The sequence below is a fragment of the Geotrypetes seraphini genome, chromosome 1 (genome assembly GCF_902459505.1).
Source record: "Geotrypetes seraphini chromosome 1, aGeoSer1.1, whole genome shotgun sequence".
Classification (NCBI taxonomy): Eukaryota; Metazoa; Chordata; class Amphibia; order Gymnophiona; family Dermophiidae; genus Geotrypetes; species Geotrypetes seraphini.
This window is the reverse complement of record NC_047084.1, coordinates 519,989,562-520,010,755: the sequence shown is the minus strand read 5'-3', so window position 1 is coordinate 520,010,755 and position 21,194 is coordinate 519,989,562. Positions and strand designations below refer to the sequence as shown.

At 42.3% G+C, this 21,194-nt stretch overlaps 1 protein-coding gene across 3 annotated transcripts in view; it reads right to left on the bottom strand.

The window, feature by feature from the left end:
* FBN2 (fibrillin 2) overlaps window positions 1-21,194 on the bottom strand; it is a 617,508-nt gene that overhangs the window by 199,900 nt on the left and 396,414 nt on the right. For all 3 annotated transcript variants that reach the window (XR_004537713.1, XM_033928968.1, XM_033928969.1), the window contains 6 exons: window positions 19,948-20,076; window positions 18,129-18,254; window positions 13,563-13,688; window positions 12,868-12,990; window positions 6,129-6,254; window positions 4,372-4,497 (listed from right to left, as the gene is read on the bottom strand). Coding sequence is in view for 2 of the 3 variants with exons in the window: in XM_033928968.1 (XP_033784859.1) it covers window positions 4,372-4,497; window positions 6,129-6,254; window positions 12,868-12,990; window positions 13,563-13,688; window positions 18,129-18,254; window positions 19,948-20,076 (756 nt within the window). In the remaining variant the exon portion in view is untranslated. The remainder of the gene's footprint in view (window positions 1-4,371; window positions 4,498-6,128; window positions 6,255-12,867; window positions 12,991-13,562; window positions 13,689-18,128; window positions 18,255-19,947; window positions 20,077-21,194) is intronic.

The following is a 21,194-nucleotide window of genomic DNA, read 5'->3' as shown; positions in this document are numbered from 1 at the left end:
TATAAATAGCACAAAATCCTGAGCACCCTTCAGTGGCGTAGCAAAAGTGAGAGGTTCCCGGGGCGGTGGCACCCCTCCCCTGCCCTCTTCTCTGTTCCCCCGCCCCCCTGCCGTGCAAGCACCCCCCTTCCCATGTATCTTTTTCATTTTCCATGCACAAGCAACATTACGAACTTGCTGCCCGCATTTTGTTGGCTATCCCTCTGACATCACTTCCTAGGTGCGAGGCAGAGAAGTGATGTCAGAGAGAGGTGACACCATCATGGGCAGCAAATTTGTAATGCTACTTACGCAGGGAAAATGAAAAAGGTACAAGGGAAGGGGAACATGCGCACAGCGAGGGGGGGGGCGAGAGGAGGACGGGTGCAGGTGTCCTTACCAACACTGCACCGGGGGCCGACCTCCCCCCCATTACTAAGCCACTAGCACCCTTTATAGAATACCACTGGGCCCTGAGTTTTTCCTGTGCCCAAATTTGGGTGCCATTTCCTGAATCTGATCCTATAAATGGAGTACAGTACCTGTGTTAGGCATTTGACCTTTTGTTTGCATAATTTTCCTAGATTGTCTACTACACAAGCATTACATGATTTCAGTGCTGCAAATTCTCACTGAATCTGTACTGCCAGGCAACAAAACCTATTATCTGCCTAAAAGAGTAGAAGGAGGTTTCTACCGTGTTGGAGTCATCACTTACAGAGATCCAAGAGCTATGGTCTTGGTTGTATCTGCATTTCAACAAGACATGAATATGGTTATGTATTTGCATTGGAGGCAATATCTCCAAATGTGTTAGTTTTGCACAAACTATGACAGGAATGAACCTCATTCATAAGCCAGAGTAAACATAGAAACATAGAACATGATGGCAGAAAAGGGCCACGGCCCATCTAGTCTGCCCACACTAATGTAGAGTACAAGTTGATTCTCACAAATTTGCATCGTAGTTCTTGAATTGTGCCAAAGAGGCTTCCTTCTGGAGTTCATAAAATGATGTGTACAGGCAGTTTATCTAGGTATGATTAGAGATTATTTTTAATGAGGCCTGTGGCACCTAAAACAATAGGAAACCTTTCTGTATCCTTCTGTCACATTTTCTTGCTCTGCATGTTTTGAAGATATTTTCTCTCTACACAATTCCCCAAATAGTCATTTGGAACTGAAACCTCTATAATCAATGCTGTTCTGGTGTTTTTCTCTTTCACCACTATGTCAAGTCTCCTGGCACTCAACTTTTTATCTGTTGGAATGGAAAGGAATATACAAGTATTGTTTCTGTGATAAAAGAAATGTCTATTTCTGGAGACTGGCTCAGGCCATGCGAACCAAAAGACGTGGAGGAGCATAATCAAAAGAAACGTCTAAGTCCGTTTTGGGCCTAAGTCGCAAGTCTCCCAAAGTCAGACATGGGAAAAGGCCCATTTTCGAAAAATACGGCCAACATTTTTTTTTTTTTTTTTTCAAAAATCATCCAACTATACGTCCAGCCATCTGATCGTCCAGACCGCTAAGTCTTCCATCTTTATACCCCATTTTCGTCCAAAAATTCATCCAAGTCACAAACACCTAGAAAAAGACCTTTTGGGCACATGAGGGGCCAGAAAAGTGATGGCCTGGACAACCAACATGGCACCAGAGTAGTGGGGTACCTTACAGGGCACTGCTGTGAACTTCACAAAAACGGTACCACATAATCATTGCACTACAGGTCCCTTATAGTTCATGGTGAGCCCCTCAAAACACCCCCAGAACCTACTAGACCCACCTATCTACCACCCCAATAGCCCTTATGGCTGCAGGAGCCACTTTTATGGCAGTACAAAAGGGTTTTGTGGGTTTTTCAGGGGTGCACATTTTTCACCATGAATGCAGTGATTAGAGTGGCTTACGGGCCTGGGTCCTCCTCTCCATGGTTCACTAACCCACCCCCAAGACCACTTAAGCCACCTCTGTTCAGCTCTACTAGGCTTTCCTATGCCAGACTGTCAGGTGCTGATGTTCTGGAGGCAGATATGTAAAGTTGTTATTACTATTTTATGGGGAGGGTCAGTGATCACTGGGGAAGTGTGTGGGGGTCTGTACTTTGTGTCTGCAATGCTTATCTGGTCACTTTGGATACCTTCTGTGGACTTAAACCTGGTTTTAGATGGCCTAAGTCACAATGTTCAAGTTCCATCTAGGCAGTGTTGTCAAACTTTCGGTTATACATGGAGTACAACTAAGTCTAGGACGGCCCATGTCCCGTCCAAATCCCGCCCTTGACACTCCTCCTGAAATACCCCTTTTAGCTCTAGTCATTCAGCAGCACTGTGAAGGCCTAAGTTGTTTTTAAATACAGTGTTTTCCCGGTTGTTTGCGGTCGGCAGTTCACGGTCCCAGTCATTTGTGGTATTTTCGGACCATGAACCATCAACAAGGAGAGGGCAGTGGGAGAGGCAGGAGAGAGCAGCCTGAGCGCTGCAAGTGCAGGAAATCACTCGCGATTCGCTCTGACCTGATTGGATAAGGCCCAACTTCGTGCAGGAAGAGGCGGTCGAAGCGAACCGCGAGTGATTTCCTGCACTCGCGGCACTCCGGCTGCTTTCCTGCTGCCCTGTTCAGGCTCCCCCTTGAAAAACCTTATTCGTATTTTTGTGAGATTCGCGGGGGTTCCTAGAACAGAACCCCCACGAATCTCGAGGAGAGAAAACATGACAAATGAATAGGAAACCCTGACAAGAGAGTTAAGAGAAGACAGAGGAAAGCAGAAACCAGAGACTTGGATCAACATAATTAGAAAAAGTAAATGGCAGACAACAAAGGTAAAAAAAAGAACTTTGGCCATCTTTTATCAAGCTGCATTAATGTTTTTATCACCGGCTGCTATGTTAAAAACTCTGATGCTCATAGGAATTCGGAGCTTTTACCGCAATGGCCGGAGATAAAAAAAACCCCTAAAGTGTCTTGATAAAAGGGGGGTGGAGTTATTTTAAATTTAGGTTAAAGTAGTTTGGTAGCTATGGTAGTGCACTCTGAAACAAAATCTTTTACCTGTTCAGTCTACAGCAAATTGATTTCTTGTAGTTTGTAACCTTATTTTTTTCCTGTTTCTGTACTATATAGCTTTGTTTGCAGTTATTCTGCTTGAACTGTTTTAATTATACTATGGACTATATTCATTTAGACTGGGGGGGAGGGTGGTTTATTATATATAAAATTGGATGACCAAAGATGTATACTGTAAATTTCCTTTTTTTTGCTTTTTGTTACACTGTCATTAATAAAAATTGTTGAAACACAAAATATTTTCCCTATGGAAATAAACCTTATGAAATGTTACCACTGTGGGGTTAATTTTTATGAAGGCTTTTTTATGTATAAATACTGTTGTGAGCAAATGACCTTTTAGGAAATTATCCCTAATGTATAAGCTGGCAATTATGTCTACATGACCTACAAGGGCAGTTTGAAAAGTTTGGTAAAAATACAAGTTAAACAAATATTGTTTTAAATTTGAAAAAAATATTTTTCTGATAGGATGGAAAAACTAGACACTCTTACACACTGTACCTTCTTGCCTCGGCCTGCTGCCTAAAAATATAGAGCAGGAAGAGCTTTGGCAGGTAGGGAGGTGCTGGATCCAGTGGCATAGTAAGGGGGGGACAGACCGCCCCAGTCACCGTCTTGGTGAGGGCGCCAGCACTTCTTTACCCCCCCATACCCCTCTGTTGCTTGCGCCAGTCTGGCTCCCTTCTGAAATCACTTCTGGGTTGCGGGACCAGGAAGTGACATCAGAGCGAAAGGCAATGCCAGTGCGAGTAGCAGGCCTCTGGTGAAGATTTAAAGAGATATGGGGGGTAAGGGAGGGTGTGACTGTGGCATAGGGGCAGGGAAGGAGAGAGGATGGAGGCATGTATGGAGCAATGGGGGAAGAGAGGAGGGCACTGGGGGCTCCTCCTACCCTTGCTATGCCACTGGTTGGATCGTGTTTATATTTTGCTGCTGTGGAAATTGTGGCCCCCCATTTTCCATTGTCTATGTTTGCATTTACTGTACCTTAACTGTTGCAGTTAATGTGCCGAAGTGCAAGAATATATTTCAAATAGGTCCTAAATAATGCTAGTCTTGTCCCATGTTAAAGGCGATGTATTTCATGTACACATGTGGTTGTTAGCAATGTATTAAGCTTCATCCACTTTTCATACCTGGCCCTTTCATCTTCTGACATCCCCTATATTTTTCTGTATGTTTAGAAGCACAGTACATAGGTTGTTTCTCTTCATGTTTTGGTAGATCTTAGAAAACCTTAAGGTAGGTATTTGCTATACGAAAATATTACCTCAGCATCTGAATTACATTTGGTGATAAGAAAACCATTTGCTACAGACACACCTGTGCATCCAGTGGTTCCTTTTTTGACCGAATATCCTGGCTGACAGTGACATATGAAGGTTCCTTTGGTGTTCTCACATTCGCCAAACATGCAGATGTTGGAATTCAGCTCACATTCATCAACATCTGCAATGGAGAAAGATTCTAATTATGGCCTGAATAAAATAGCATCTTTATACGCTTGCATGATCAGAATCTGACACCAAGAACGCTTGCTTTCACTGCAGGCTAGAGTCTCATTTTTCGATGGGTGGAGTATATATAATTTTGGGGCAATTTCATAAAGGTGGAAAAAAAAGCCCTTTGAAAACTGCACCCAAAGGTATGGAAATGTATACATGCTGCACACAACACAAATATTATTTTCTTCCATCACAGGGACTGTATTTTTAACATATTCTGAGTACTTCCCAACAGGGAGCTGGCACCTGCAACTCTGATCCTTCAAGCCGGGGATTGTTTTGGGGTTTGCAGCAGGAGGGATTGGGCATCCCTCCTGCTGTGGACAGTGTGTGGGGTTCGGGGTGGCGACGGAAGGGAGTGGGCATCCCTCCTGCCTGCTGACTTGTTATGGGATTTGGGGATTCCCTGCCACTGCCACTCAGCTGATCACAGCAGGAAGATTTCCTTACCACAATCAACTCAGCAGCAACGCAGTGCCTGTGCCTGTGACATGGACACTGGTTAGAGAATCGGGGTGGTCAGGCATCTGTTTGTTAGGATAGATGTGATTCTGTATAGCAGAGGTCCCCAACCCTGTCCTGGAGGACCACCAGGCCAATTGGGTTTTCAGGCTAGCCCTAATGACTATGCATGAGAGAAATTTGCATGTAATGGAAGTGACAGGCATGCAAATCTGCTCCATGCACAGTCGTTAGGGCTATCCTGAAAACCCAATTGGCCTGGTGATCCTCCAGGACAGTATTGGGGACCACTGCTGTATAGGACACCCACGTGCAATTCTCAAAAGCCGCTTAGGCAGCTGCTGAGACTGGGCGTCCTATACAGAATCAGGCCTGCTATATTTATTTACAACATATGCAATGATTGGGTGGTGAGGCCGAATATGGGGCATAGTCTACAAGTGGCCTCCAGGTCTCTGAACATAAAACACTTTTTCATAGATATATATCTTATGAGCATTTTTTTTGAAAACATACAAAGTGAGTGTGTAAGGGAGTTGAGAATTTTTTTGCTAATTAGCGATATTGATAGTTCCCTTCACCAGTGTGCTACTTCACACTCTTCCTTGTTTCTGTGTTTGACTTAGTCGTATCTTAAACAATAAGCATGGTTATGGGTGGAGAATGGGAGTGGTTGAGTTAGGCATCATTATACAATGGCTTCCAAATAAGGCACGTCAAAACCTGGTCTAATGGAGCAGTGCCTATGTCTAGGATGTCTGTTTGCTTAAGCACTGCTAGGTAAGATTCTATAAATGGTGCCTAGTGGTTAATTGACAAACCACGCCAACAATGTAGGCGCTATTTATAAAATCTGGCCCTTATTGCCTACAAAATTTATTCGTTAAGTACTCACATAGAAATTGTTTTTAATGCCTGTGAACAAATGGCCATTAATAGAAATAATAGAAAATGGGACATTTTATTGCTGTGGTAAAAACAGCCTTATTGCACGGAAAACAATCTACATAAGGGTACATGAAGAAAAATTTCTATTACAGCTTAGTAAAAGGACACTTAAATGTCAGAAAGTACATATTTAATTCCATATTTTTGGCAATTTGGAGTACCCACCAATACAAGTCTTCATGTCCATGGAAGCCATGAATCCATCATAACAGAGACAGCGGTATTCTCCGGGAATATTAGTGCACTGGCCTCCATCGCAAATTTCAGGGTTGTCTTCACATTCATCAATATCTGCAGGAAGTTTAATTACAGATTAAAGAATAAAATATAATGGAATGCTTTGTCAATCTGAGCTACATAAACACCTGTCATCCTATAATATCATAATCATATAAAATAAAACATACAAAATTAGGCCCTCTTTTACTAAACTGTGTGCCTAGGGGCCCTTGACAAATTAATCTTGCCCTGAATCCACTCTGGATTTTTCACTGTGCCTCTGTTATATTTCACTGGGATCTCTAGCTCCACCTTCAGTTAGTACCTAAGCATGTGGAGCCACCCAACACACGTGAAGTAGAGGCACCTGTAGCAAAAGGCTTAAATCAACTGTTCCGCTCAAGAATTAACTCAACAGTAATGTTAACCACAAACACAGGCTTCAAAGGAGCTCAGAAACTGCTCCCATATAAAATTGAAACATATATACAAAGTCTTCCCAGGCCCCAAGGGCTGATGGGTATCCAAGAATCAGCTTGGAGAAGCATAACTAGACTAAAACAGTAGTCAGGTGCAGTAAGGACTGGGCAAGGGTCTAGAAATCTCACCTATCTACTGGAAAAGAGCTTACATAATCTCTTTTTTCACTGCAGTAGGGATGTACTGGACAGTAGGGATGTACAAAAGTCCCCCAAAAAGCTAGGGCAGGCTTGCTACGCAAATCCCTAAGACCGAGGACCCACAGGTAGAGTCCTGTCTTGCTGCCACGTTTACTCTGTACAACTTGGCAAACGTGTGAAGAGAAGACCACATTGTCGCTATGCAAATCTCCTCATGGGTGACAGCTCTAGCTTCAGCCCATGAAGAAGCCACACTGCTTGTAGAATGTGCCTTGATGGAGACAGGAGATTGTTTCCCAGCATGAATATAGGCTGACGAAATGGCTCTATGGATCCATCTGGAAACCGTGGCCTTGGAAATGGGAGCACCCTGCTTAGCTGTATGAGTTCAAAATGCAATGAAATAATCACTCACGAATGTTCACAGTAACATGGTTTCAACTGTGTACAACTGTTAATGAATTTTATGCTCAAAGAAATGGAGGTAATAAAAGGGGAAAACCCCCAACACTATCACCTCACTGCCCAATCATCACATATTCAAAAACTTGTAAAATATGCAACAGTTTAAGATATTCACATTAGGGCTCTATGGCTTTTTTATAATAATATCAGTTTTTATAATAACATCATTTTTCCCATGGACCTGTTTTAGATTTACAGCGTGTATCAAGATATAATTTCTACATCTTTTGATTCGTATTTTCCAACTTAGAAATCCTTTGATGTGGTTTACTAAGTTGGAGTTTTACCTTATGCAAAATTGTCATTAACTATTTTTTCTGCGGCCCTCCAAGTACCCTGTTTTTTCTGCAGCCCTCACATTTAAAGTTTAATATCTTTCCTTTCTCAAAACTGACACATTTCAATCACTATATTGAAAATAAAATAATTTTCCCTACCTTTGTTGGCTGGTGACTTAATTTTTCTGTGCTTTTAACTATGTTTCCAGGGCCTTCCTGTCCTTTGACTGATTTTCTCTACATTTTCACTTTCTGCCTTGCATCCATCTTTAAATGTACTATAATCATATAAACCTATCCAAACCTTCTTTGAAGCCTTGTAACGTGCTCCGGCCTATCACAGCCTCCGGAAGGTTTGGATAGATTCCTAGAGGATAAAGGAATTGAGGGGTACAGATAGGAGTAGCGGTTATAGGGATAGTCTGGGACCATTGCTCAGGCAATGGGCCTGATGGGCCGCCGCGGGAGCGGACCGCTGGGCGAGATGGACCTCTGGTCTGCCTCAGCGGAGGCAACTTCTTATGTTCTTATGTTCATAAAAAAGATACAAAAAAAGAATTAAAAAACAAGACTAGCAGATTTAAAATGACTATGAGCGGCCAATGATGAAGTGCCACATAAATCTCACCGCAGTTAAGAGCTAGCACAACGGTGGAGTGGTGGGGCTGAGGCATACTCATAATTCATTGAAACGATTTGAAAATACTCCATACCGGTTTCTTTATATGATTATAGTACATTTAAAGATGGATGCAAGGCAGAAAGTGAAAATGTAGAGAAAATCAGTCAAAGGACAGGAAGGCCCTGGAAACAGTTAAAAGCACAGAAAAATTAAGTCACCAGCCAACAAAGGTAGGGAAAATGATTTTATTTTCAATATAGTGATTGAAATGTGTCAGTTTTGAGAAAGGAAAGATATTAAACTTTAAATGTGAGGGCTGCAGAAAAAACAGGGTACTTGGAGTAGACATCTACTCTAGACACTGAATGAGTCGGATGACACGCTGCACCTCAGGAGACCCTTGACACAGCGCCTGTATGGTGCGAAACATGTTGGGTTAAACTCCCCGGCGTTGGCTGGATTTAGCTATGCTACTTAAAGCTAAGTACAATTAAGTACATTTGATTCTTACAGCTAAGATGGTTTTATAGGTACACATAAAAAAGATACAAAAAAAGAATTAAAAAACAAGACTAGCAGATTTAAAATGACTATGAGCGGCCAATGATGAAGTGCCACATAAATCTCGCCGCAGTTAAGAGCTAGCACAGCGGTGGAGTGGTGGGGCTGAGGCATACTCATAATTCATTGAAACGATTTGAAAATACTCCATACCGATTTCTTTATATGATTATAGTACATTTAGAGATTTGATCCCGGTAAACCAATATAAGAAGATAGCCATTTTCTCAGTTGCATCCATCTTTGGCATTAACTTAATATTTAATTTTTCTGCTTTCTTTTCAAAATCTATGTTTCCATGTCTTACTTTCCCTTCTATCTCTCTTCTTCCGTCCCTATTTCCATGGTCTGACATCTCTTTCTTTCCTTTCTCTCCCTCCCGCCTTCCTTTCCCCTGGTCTGGCATCTGTCTCCTTCCCTCCTCCAACTTTTTTATTTCTTTCACCTTGCCCCCTTCTTTCTTTCTCTCTCCATGCTCCCTTTCTTTCTATATGTCTGTCTTTCTCTCTCTCCTTGCCCCCTTTCTTTCTTTTTTTCTTTCTCCATGCCTGCCCTTTCTTTCTGTCTTTCACTCTCCATGCCCCTTTCTGTCTGTGTCCCGGCTCCCTTCTTTCTTTCTGTCCCCCCCTTTCTTTCTTTCTTTCTCCCTGCCCTCCCCCAAGCCACCACCATTGGGGAACAGGCCGCTACTGCCGCAATAGGGGAACAGGCCAGCACCGAAGTCTTAGTTCTCCCTGCTTATCTTCCCCAGCGTGGGGACCGACCAATTCTCACCACCCGACGTCAATTCTGCCTTCCGAGAGGAAGTTCCAGGCCAGCCAGGCAGCGATTGGCTGGCCCGGAACTTCCTCTCCAATGTTAGAACTGACGTCGGGTGGCGAGAATTGGTCGGCTCCAAGCTGAGGAAGATAAGCAGGGAGAGCTAAGACCTCAGCGCTGGCCTGTTCCCCGATTGCGGTGGCTTGGGGAAGGGCAGTGAGAAGGGAAGGGAAGCAGATTGGGGACCCCTGCTTTAGGCGAGCCGCGAGCCATTTGCCGACATTCCCTCCAGAGAGACGCAAGTCCAATTACAGCAGTCGCGGTCTGTACGCAATTGTCCTCTCCACAATCGGAAAACTTGTGAAGTGGAGAGGACAGACCGGTGAGGTGGTAGTGTTGGGGTTTTTCCCCTGTTATTACCTCCATTTCACTGAGCATAAAATTCATTAACAATTGTACACAGTTGAAACCATGTTACTGTGAACATGTGTGAGTGATTATTTCATTGCATTTTGGATACCCTTTTCAATCACTCAACTCTCGGTAGTTTAGAGCAGTGGTTCCCAACCCTGTCTTGGAGGACCACCAGGCCAATCGGGTTTTCAGGCTAGCCCTAATAAATATGCATGAGAGAGATTTGCATATAATGGAAGTGAGAGGCATGCAAATCTGCTCCATGCATATTCATTAGGGCTAGTCTGAAAACCCGATTGGCCTGGTGGTCCTCCAGGACAGGGTTGGGAACCACTAGTTTAGAGTCTTTTTGCCCTATTTTTGTCCAGTTGACTGTAGCTGTATGAGTCAGCACAAGCAAATGGTCAGAGAGACCAAACTCGTTAGTGACCTCCAGAAAACACAGAACTCAGTGCACATCCAATTTCTTCAGTAGTCGACCATGTGGCCTGGAACCAGTAGGCTGAAAGGCAGGCAAACACACTTCCTGATTAACATGGAAAGCTGAAACCACCTTCGGCAGGAAGGAAAAAACCGTCTGAAAGCAAATCTTAGTCTCTGAAATATGGAGGAATGGTTCTCTGCAAGACAGAGCATGCATTCCCAACACATGTCACGCCGAAGGAATGGCAACCAGAAACACAGTCTTGAGCATCAAAGCCAAGAGAGAAGCATCTCAAAGGGGCTCAAAATGCGCCTTGAAAAGGCTAGAGGGCTCCAAGAAAAGGTCCCCAGAAGGGAAAGGTTGCTGAACTGGGCGGTTAGCCTTAAACAGTCTGCGCATGGATCACAGGACCCACCCACATACTGATCATGAAGATCCACTAGATTAGCGACATCAGTGGACGCTGCCGAGGAACCCTGCGACAGCAGTGGAATAGAAAGTGAGACAGAATCGATGGCGGGAACCGCCCGCCTGCTCTCTGGGGTCACTGAAAGGGAACACAGAGACATGTTAGAATCCAGTGGCTGGGAAGAACTCATCTGCTGTGCTGGATTCTGAGTGGAAGAAACAGGCATGGCCTTTTTAACCAAAAATGCCTGATATATCATATTCACAAATTCCAGGGGAAAGAATTCCCCTGCAGCAAGAGTCACTCTGCGTGCATCTGATCTAGAGTGTTTAGATGATTTATGGGACTTTTCCCTGAAGCTGTGCTTGCGGTTTCGTTGAATGTATGTATGCGAAGTTATGCCAGAGTGGAATGCATATGCTGGAACTCTGTCAGGTGATGCTCTGGAAGGTACTTGAAAAAAAGTGGGCATAGCATTGACCCAATATCTCAGATATGATGTAAAGACAAAGTTATAGTTTAAAATTCTAGTTGTCATCGTAGAAATTTTTTTTTTTTTTTTAATTCTTTATTCATTTTCACTTCAATTAACAAGTATACAATATGATATCTTATACTATACAAAATCACTTGTACATTCTTAACCATAAATCTTAAATACTTTAAATTACCCCCATCCCATCCCCCCAGCCCTCCCTATATCAATAAAATTCATTCATATATGTATTATATCCCTTCTTATTATAAAATTTCAAGTATTTAAAGGTGTCTAATCATTTGAATATTCAATCAATGGCCCCCATATCTTTCTAAACCTATCATAATTCCCATTCTGTAAAGCAAGAATTCTTTCCATCTTATACATATAACATACTGAACTCCACCAAAAGGTATAATTGAGTCTTGTATAGTCTTTCCAATTCATAGTGATGTGTTGAATGGCAACTCCTGTCAATATTAATAGTAATTTATTGTTAGACATTGAAATTTGATTTTTAAACCTCATTGAAGTACCAAATAAAATTGTATCATATGACAAGGCAACAAAGTTTTCTAATAGCAAATTAATTTGGGGCCAAATTGATTTCCAAAAGGCATTAATACAAGGACAGAAATAAATTAAATGATCTAAGGTCCCTGCATCCTTATTACAATGCCAGCATCTATTAGACCTAGAAGTATCTACTTTTTATAAACGAACTGGGGTCCAAAACATCATCGTAGAATTTTGATACAGGCAGCGGCTAAATTTATCCATGGCCCTTCCCTGTCAGCCAGGTGGGACTGCCAGATTGATTGTTTTCAAAGAAGACCCAACAAGAAGAGATTGATGGGATAGTTGAGACTTTTCAAATCCCATACAGTGAACCATTTGATATCAAGATTCCAGCCTCGCTGGCACAGCAGGAATGGAATAAGGTGGCAACGGAATAAGGTGGCATTCTTACTCAGACTTTCTTTTGAAAGTTTGAGTAAGAATGCCATTCATGGGTAATTTTAATGAATCCGTATGAGGATGAAATATACCCAGTACTTCCAAATACTCCTTAGAGTAAGTTGAATCAGACTGTAACATAATGTTAAGATCTTTACTCAGTTGGCTTAAAAATGGAATAAAGGACATCGAAGCAGAAGAGGAGAGATCCCATTGAATCGAAGTCGACCGTGAACCCCTCGAAGTACGTCTCATGGCAGAGAAAAAGGGTGAAGCCTCTGTGGAATAATGATATGTTTCCTTGGGCAAAAAAGAACCAGCTGATGAAAAACCATAGGAGAAGGACTCAACTGACGAAAGTGGACCATGGGTCTGACCCAGTAAGGCTATTCTTGTATTCTTATAACTGCGCCTAAGGATTTTAACATCTAGAGCCACCAAAGAATGCTTAGGCTTCACTAGGCGCAATTCTAGAAATGGTGCCTAGCAGTTGATTGACAATGGTGCTAAACGGCAACTTTGAGTTAGACATCATTTATAGAATCAGGGCCTAAATGCTTACCTTTAATTATTAGCAAACAGGTCTGATTGCATAAAATAAGACCTCAGCACGTGCTAATGTGGTATTAAACCTTAACATATCTAGCCCAAAACTTTTTATGCAACAACATAAATAAGTTCCGTATTTCCTTCCTTACCTGTACAAGTCCTCAAATCGGGCATCAGAGCATAGCCATCGCTGCAGCTGCATTCATAGCTACCCTCTGAATTAGCGCAGTGGCCGTCACAGCCCCCATTCATAATGAGGCATTCATCAATATCTACAGGGAAAGAAACAATATTTACACCAACAGTTCTGCAGAGACCAAGAAATGGAAAGCAATTTCAGAGTTTCATTATTTAACTAAGAAATATCACTAACGCCAGCAATCTTTGAACTTTAACTTTTTTTTCTGTATGTTTAATCTTTATAATCCAATCTCTTGCTTCCACAGGAAAAGAAATCATGGACCTTTAAAAAGCATTTACCCCTATTCATAACACAAAACAGAGCAAAGATAGGGAAAGCAATGATGCAAACCACAGCAGAACTGAAATGACAATGGCTTTAAACAATTCTACAGGGAATACATGGTTAATTGCACAACTCACCAAAATCTACAGATGTTGATGTAAACCTCTCTTTATGTGAGAACACTAGAGGTCTAGAGAGAGATTTTCAAGGCCTAGAGGCCTGTGACTCAAGTGAAAACAAAGCATGTGCCTCTATTTGTTGTTTTTTTTTTTGGGGGGGGGTTCTGTTTAACAAATCACCTATCTTTTATTGCCAACAATGCCACACCTTTTCATTTATGGTACAGTTAAAATAATGGTTTCAGAAATGGATACCTACCCATACATCCCTGTCTGTCTTCAGTAGCCTGGTAGCCTGTGTTACACAAACACTGGTATGTTCCAATCATGTTAACACATTTGCCATTTCTGCAAAGCTTATTGCTCAGGGGACACTCATCAATATCTGCAAGGCAAGAAGCACATCAATGAGTTTTCTTTGTAACTAAGCATAAGCAAGCATAACCAGGAGACCAATTCTTTCAGTGTGTGTAAAAAGGGAAGACTATCAAAGATATATTTTAAAACTGCCGTTCCTTTGCTTACACTGTAGAATTGATATTGATAATAAGTTGAGCTAATAAATCTAGGCGTCTAGTTTAGGACCCTAAATTTGACCACTAGTTTCAACCAAACTTACCGTATTAACCTAATGGGCCCTTTAATTAAAGGGTGTTAAACCATTAACATGCTGGTTACTCATGAAACAGGCTACCGTGCAACCACAATGAGTTATGTAGTAGTTTCTCTGTTTCTGCATGTTGAACTGTGTGTTTCTGAAATTTTCAGCAATTTTCTGTTAGAGGGCATACCGTGGGTAGGGAATAGCTTGAGAAGAAAGGAAGACCAGGCAATGATGGTGAACAGCACATTCATGTAGCTTGGATAAGGAGAGGAGAGAGATGCAGCAATAGTTGGAGGGGCATGTGGAGTCTAGTAAGGGTTTCTTGAGGAAAGGTGTAACTACAGCATGTTTGAAGACTTCGGGAACAGTTGCAGTAGAGAGTGATATCTTGAGGATGTGACAGATAGGCGGAATGACAGTGGAAGAGAATAGGACTGAGTAGGTGGTGGGTTTGGAGGAGGAGAGAAGTTGTGCAGTTTCTTCTTCAGTGATTTCATAAACAGAGGAAAAGGTGGTAGGGGTTGAGGGGAGGTTGGAAGAAGAGACAGATAGAAAGGGGAGGTGGGGGGAGGTGACCTGGTTGAGAACTCAAGATGAATCTTCTGAATCTTGTTGTAGAAGAATTCAGCCATAGACTGGGGAGAAAGTGACGGGGGGACTGGAGGTGAGGGCACTTTGAGAAGGGAGTTTAGTGTGGTAAAGAGATGGCAAGGGTTAGAGTTAACCCTTTCAGGACCATAAGGATCGTAGGCCAATTTTTGTGGTTTTGACGACATTTTTATGGTAAAAAGGGCTTGCAGATGCCAAAAAATTGATTTTTTTTGTGAAATATCATTATTTTTATTTAAAAAAATCACACTTCTGGCTTATGGACAGTGTGGCAAGTGAATCTTCTCGTCAATCTAGCAACGACGCTAATGAATGAATGTCGGAACCAGTTTGTTTACATAAAGGCAGTATCATATGGAATCCGTACATATCAAATTTAGAACTGTAGACTATCCCAATCAAAATTTATATGATTTTAAAGTTATGGGACAAATATGTCCCTTGGTCCTGAAAGGGTTAAGAGAGTTAGTTAAATGGGCATAGTACTCTTGTTTGGCAAGTGAAAGAGCAGACTGGAAGGATATCAGCAGGATTTTGAAGTATATGAAATCAGCATATGTGCGGGATTTAAGTCAAAGATGTTCAGTGGATCAGGTACAGGAGCTCAGGTAGTGGATATTGGAGGTCAGCCAAGGCTGGGATTTGTTGCAGCTTACAGGACGTGATATGGGAGGAGCAAGAGCATTTAGAGTAGAGTAGAGGATGGTCTTATAGGAGGAGACAGCTTCATTGACAGACTTGTATGACATAGTAGTTGAAAGAAGGGATGAGAGTGGTGGAGAGGGCGCCAAGGTCAATAGCCTTAAGGTTCCTAAATGTATTGGTAGTGATTGGCCAGGTCTTGGGGGGGGGGGTGATGAGTAGTGAACATTAACAGATGATGATCAGAGAGAGGAAGAGTTGAAATACAGCAATTGGTGGCAGAACATTTGGAGGAGAAGACAAGGTCAAGACAGTGATCGTTCTTGTGCGTAGGAGTAGTGGAGCACAGCTGGAGATTGAATGAGGATGTTGAACAAGAAATCTGGAAGTGTAGGAATCAGAGGGGTCGTCAGCATGGATGATGAAGTCACCAAGGATGAGGGAAGGAGATGAGGGTTCGAGAAAGAAGGACAGCCAGGAGTCAAAGTTGATATGAAAGAAAGAGATGGACTTATCAGGAGGTTGGTAAATGACTGCTACTCAAAGGGGAAGAAGAGCAAATAGACAGATGGAGTGAACTTCAAAGGAGTGAAAAGCAGTAAGATTGAGTGAATTTCAAAGGAGGAAAAGCAGTAAGATTGAGGCAGAAGGAGGGGTTGATATCTACAAGATGGTGATAGTAATAGCCCAACACCACCTCCACAACCAACTGGGCTAGGTGCATATGAGAAAAGGTAGCCTCCATGACACAGGGATGAAGCTGAAGAGTCTTTAGTATAGATCCAGGTCTCAGTTAGTGAGCAAGTGGACAATTCAAGAGATAAAGAGGTCATAGATGAAAGTAAGCTTGTTGGGTGCATGAAAAATGAAGAGGAAGGAGAGGAACAGGAATATGATTGGTTACATTGCAGTGTAACCCGCATGAGTAGGGTGAGGATTAATTGGGAGGATTGGAATTGGAATTGATATCCGGCTTCTCTTAGACCAGTGGTTCCCAACCCTAGGACCTCAGGCCAGTTGGATTTTCAAGATAGCCCTAATGAATATGCATGAGAGAGTTCTGCATATAATGGAGGTGCCAGGCATGCAAATCTGCTCCATGCATATTCATTAGGGCTATCCTGAAAACCCGACTGGGTGGTGGGGGTTGTGTGTGCTGCTGTAGGTGGTGGTCTCAGAGGAAGTGAGGGACTTCAGTTTTGCTGTCAGTGGGAGTGGGAGGGATCAGGGGTCAGGGTTTTCAGTGATACTGTTAGGAGTATCTGGGAGGGGATTGGGGATGCATGATGTCATGAGCAATGATTTTAAATCATGCACAATAATGAGGGGAAAGTAGTTACACTTTTTTCCCACATGCCACCTTTTAAAGGGTCCAGAGAAGAGCGACTAAGATGGTTAAGGGGCTGGAGGAGCTGCCATACAGCGAAAGATTAGAGAAACTGGGCCTCTTCTCTCTGAAACAGAGGAGATTGAGAGGGGACATGATCGAAACATTCAAGGTACTGAAGGGGATAGACTTAGTAGATAAGGACAGGTTGTTCACCCTCTCCAAGGTAGGGAGAACAAGAGGGCACTCTCTAAAGTTGAAAGGGGATAGATTCCATACAAATGTAAGGAAGTTCTTCTTCACCCAGAGAGTGGTAGAAAACTGGAACGCTCTTCCGGAGTATGTCATAGGGGAAAACACCCTCCATGGAATCAAGACAAAGTTAGACAAGTTTCTGCTGAACTAGCCCTACCAGCGCACGTTCTTGTTCAGCAGAAACTTGTTAGGGTGCTAGTCTTAGACCAGAGGGCCGCCGCGTGAGCGGACTGCTGGGCATGATGGACCACTGGTCTGACTCAGCAGTGGCAATTCTTATGTTCTTAAAGTCGCTGCTCTTGCTGTATGTGCTGGCAAATACATGTGCACTCTTGCACATCCCTATAGTTTGTTGGGTTTTTTTTTACAAGTGGTTCCAAGTTTGGCAGAGCCTTTGTAACACACATGGGAAATTGTGTGTATCCCAACCTGAATGTCTCACTTCCATCTCAACATTCTATATAAAATGGACCCTTAAACCCTTTGAAAACTGATCCCAGCTTTTCTACAATTAAATTCAAGTTCATCAACTAAGTCATAGCAACCAGAATACATGGATGTTTTATTCAGAACAGTCAATGTTTAATGCATTGTATTCTTAACTACTAATCTTTCATAAAGTTAAGATGTATAAGGAGCTCTGGTTCACTTCAACTTTTTCGTAAATCTTTAAAAAACATTTTCTTTGCTAAACACTTTGAAAATTAATCTTTCGAAACTTAGTCTCATTCCTCATGGTCTTTATTTCTTAAGTTAACTATTGTAAACTGCATCGAACTTTCTTGGATTGATGTCTCGGTATATAAAACCAAGCTTTAGATTAGATTAGATGTATAAAAAGTAAAACTAAAGAAGTTATTAAGTTATCCCTTGACAAAGTAGTTCATATCACAGAAATAATACGCTAGATAGAGACAGGGGTGTAGTAAGAGGTGGGGGGACAGGGGACGGGATGAGGGGCAGACCACCCCGGGGCAGTCTTGGTAGGGGCGCTGTCACCCATCTTCCTCTCCGCTTCCCCACTCCTTTCCGACCACCCCTGCTGCACATGTGTGCCCCTTCCCTCATACCTCTTTAATTTTCCCTGCGCGAGCAAGCATTACAAACTTGCTGCCCGTGTCGGTGTCACATCTCTCTGACATCACTTCCAGGTCTCGTGCCAGAGGGATCGCCAACACGACACGGGCAGCATGTTTGTGAGGCTGCTTGCGCCTGGAAAATTAAAAAGGTATGGGAAAGGGAAGGGGGATACGCGTGGTGTGGGGGTCAGAAAGGAGTGATGGGGGGCAGAGAAGAGAACGGGGCAGCAGCGGCACCGCCCCGGGCACCACTCACCCTCGCTACACCACTGGACAGAGACCATCTCATAACAATTAGCTGGAACTCACCTACACAAGCTTCGCCTGATGGAGATAATTCATGTCCCAGAGGGCAGTCACAATGAAAGCTGCCGTCTGTATTCACACAAACACCCCCTCTGCAGAGCAGGGGGTTCCGTTCACACTCATCAATGTCTGCATGACAAAAGAAAATGAAATGCAATACAAATTTTGAGAGGAAAAATGGTACAAGAATAACTTTAACAACCTCAGTTTATGTGGAAAAAGAGGGTATTATTGAGGTACCAACTTTTCTTTTGTAAAGTTATCAACTTAAACATCTTCCATATCAGTTATTCAAGAACAATACAGCTACCAGAAGAAAATAATGCTTTTACATGTTCAGACTAATCTGTACAGTGTTAATGCATGATAGACATCTTGATGACTACTTACCCTGTCACCCTATTACCGATAAACTACCTTCACCATTTCTGTTTTATTTCCTTTCTCCTATAATGAAATGGCGCTCTTTTCTTTTCTTTTTTTCTCTTGGATATGTTATTGTAAACCACTGTTATTTTACTATAAACTATAAACCATAAAGGCCCGATTCTGTAAATGACGCCTAAATCAGTGGGTGCCTAGAAAAATGTCAATCATGGGCGCCATTAACAGAATCGCACCTACGTAAAAACTTAGGCAAATGTAATGTAGGCCTAAACTATTTACAGAATTGTGCTTAGTGACACTAAGTCTCGTTCCACTCCTAAAAGTGCCCACTTGAGAACATGTGCTAGGCGCCTATTGGCCAATTAAATTTTTTTCTTAAATTTTCAATTATGAACTTGTTAAAGTGTCACCCCCAAAACACTTAAGGAATCAGGCCACAGCTCTTCTTCCCCACTCCTTCCAACAAACATTACCTCTGCTTTTCCCACATTTAAACATAAACCATGTTTTCTCATCCAGTCTTCTATCTTTAACATGTAATGATTTAGGGACTGTTGCAGATTCATCCCCCACTTATGTACTGGGAAGAAGAACAACACATTATATTGTCGGTTTGAAACCTGCAATTGTTCAAATACTTTCCCCAATGATGCTACGTACATATTAAACAGAAGTGATGATTTAAAACTGCTCTGCCACCTCTCTGTCTCCTGCCCACCCACCCATCCCTCATTCCCTCTTCCTATCCTTAAAATGCTTTCATGTTTTCCTTATATATATTTATACTGATATTTGTCAACATTTGTTTATTTCTGATCTGAAGCAGAAGGGTTACCTTTGAAAACTCATCATAAAATGCATTGAGTTAGTCCAATAAAAAACGTATTAACATTTCTTTTGGTTTTTGTTTTACTTCAGTATATTACCTTGGAAATTGGACTAACACAGCCACTACACTAATTCACAAATTAACAACAAACTTGTAAAGGACTAATGATTATGCTCACATGACTTGAAAGATTGAAACATAGAGCCTCTAACATACTATACAGTTCTAGTGGCTAAAAGAGCTTGATCCTTCTAGTATTTAGAAGTAGTATTGCGTACCCTGTAACATCTGGTTCATTAACTGCTCATGTGTAGTCATCATTAAAAAGGAGAATAGTGGTTGATTCCCAACTCATCATATAGGAATTTGTTTCCTTAGTGGTGAGAAGACAGAGGAAAAATCACTCACACGATGACAAGCAGGGGGCACATGGTCAGGACCTGGAACACTATTCTGACTTAAGTGTTTCCAACTTAAACAAATACAGTGTGTTTGTAGTTTAATCAAACTGTTTGTGTTTCACTCGCCAACTTTGGTGTCCTTGAACAGCTGATTAAATACAGTAGGAAACTTGGAGGCCCACACCTGGCATCAGGGACTACTTACCCATGCAGTTCTTCATCATCATGAAGCCACTCTCGTAGCCTTCAAAGCACTCGCATTCAAAGCTCCCTGGGGTATTGACACAGGTACCACTTCCACAGAGGTCAGGAGAAATACGACATTCATCAATGTCTGTTCATAACAAAGTCATCGGAAAAACAACAGAAGTTAGGAGATACTGGACTGTGGTCATTCTTTGGTGAGAGTAAAAGGCAAAAAATGAGAACGCTCTTAGAAACAATCAGTACATAGCTGATTGAAATCACAAATGATACCATAGACAAATCAGTGATGCAGATTTATGTACAACAAATATATTATATCAATAGTCTATGGCCGCACTTAAAATAAAGAAGATCCATGCTAATCCAAATCTACAGAGTAATATTTTTGCAGCTTCTGAACTTGCTTGAAATGCAAATTGATGCCAGAATAAGAATAAAGTTTTTTTATCCAGGTAGCCTTTTAATAATATTAGAAGACTGTTTATACAACTATTAAGCAATTAAATATGGTCTCCTCTCATTCCAGTTAGAAATACTAAGCTCCATTACATTTTTTTGAAATCTTGACAGCTAACTTGATTCCAGTGGCATAGTAAGGAGGGTGGGGATGGGGGCAGAATGCCCCGGGCGCCATCTTCGCAGGAGTGCCAGTAACTTTCTTCTCTGCACCACTTCCCCCCCCCCCGGTACCTCTTGAAATGTTTGACAGCGCGAACAGCGTCTTCCACCTCCAGCTCACTCTGTCCTCAGTTCCCTTCTGACATCACTTCCTGGTCACAGGACCAGGAAGTGACATCAAAAGGGAGCCGAGGCCGGCGTGAGCAGGAGGTGGAAGATGCTGCTCATGCTGGCAAACATTTCAAGAGGTACATGGTGGGGGGTGCTTGAGCAGTGGGGAAGAGTAGGGGGGAACATGGTGTGACAATGCCGGGCACCACCTCCCCAGAGATCTCCCTCCCTCACTATAGTATTCATCGTTGGAAGGCCTGAGAGCCAGTGACAGCTCCTATTGATCCTGGGTGTGAATCCTTAATTCTCTTCTCTCACTTTTTCCAGAAGCTTTTTCCCAAACACACCCCTTCTCTCACTTTTTCCCACACACACCCTTCTCTCACTTTTTCCAGAAGCTTGCTACTGGGACTGTCTCCAGAACAACTCCTCTCTTATCAGTCACGCTTGTGCAGCTCTCAGTGAGTATGAGTTATACAGCATACAAACTATTCTTACACCTTTCTTGTGAGACTG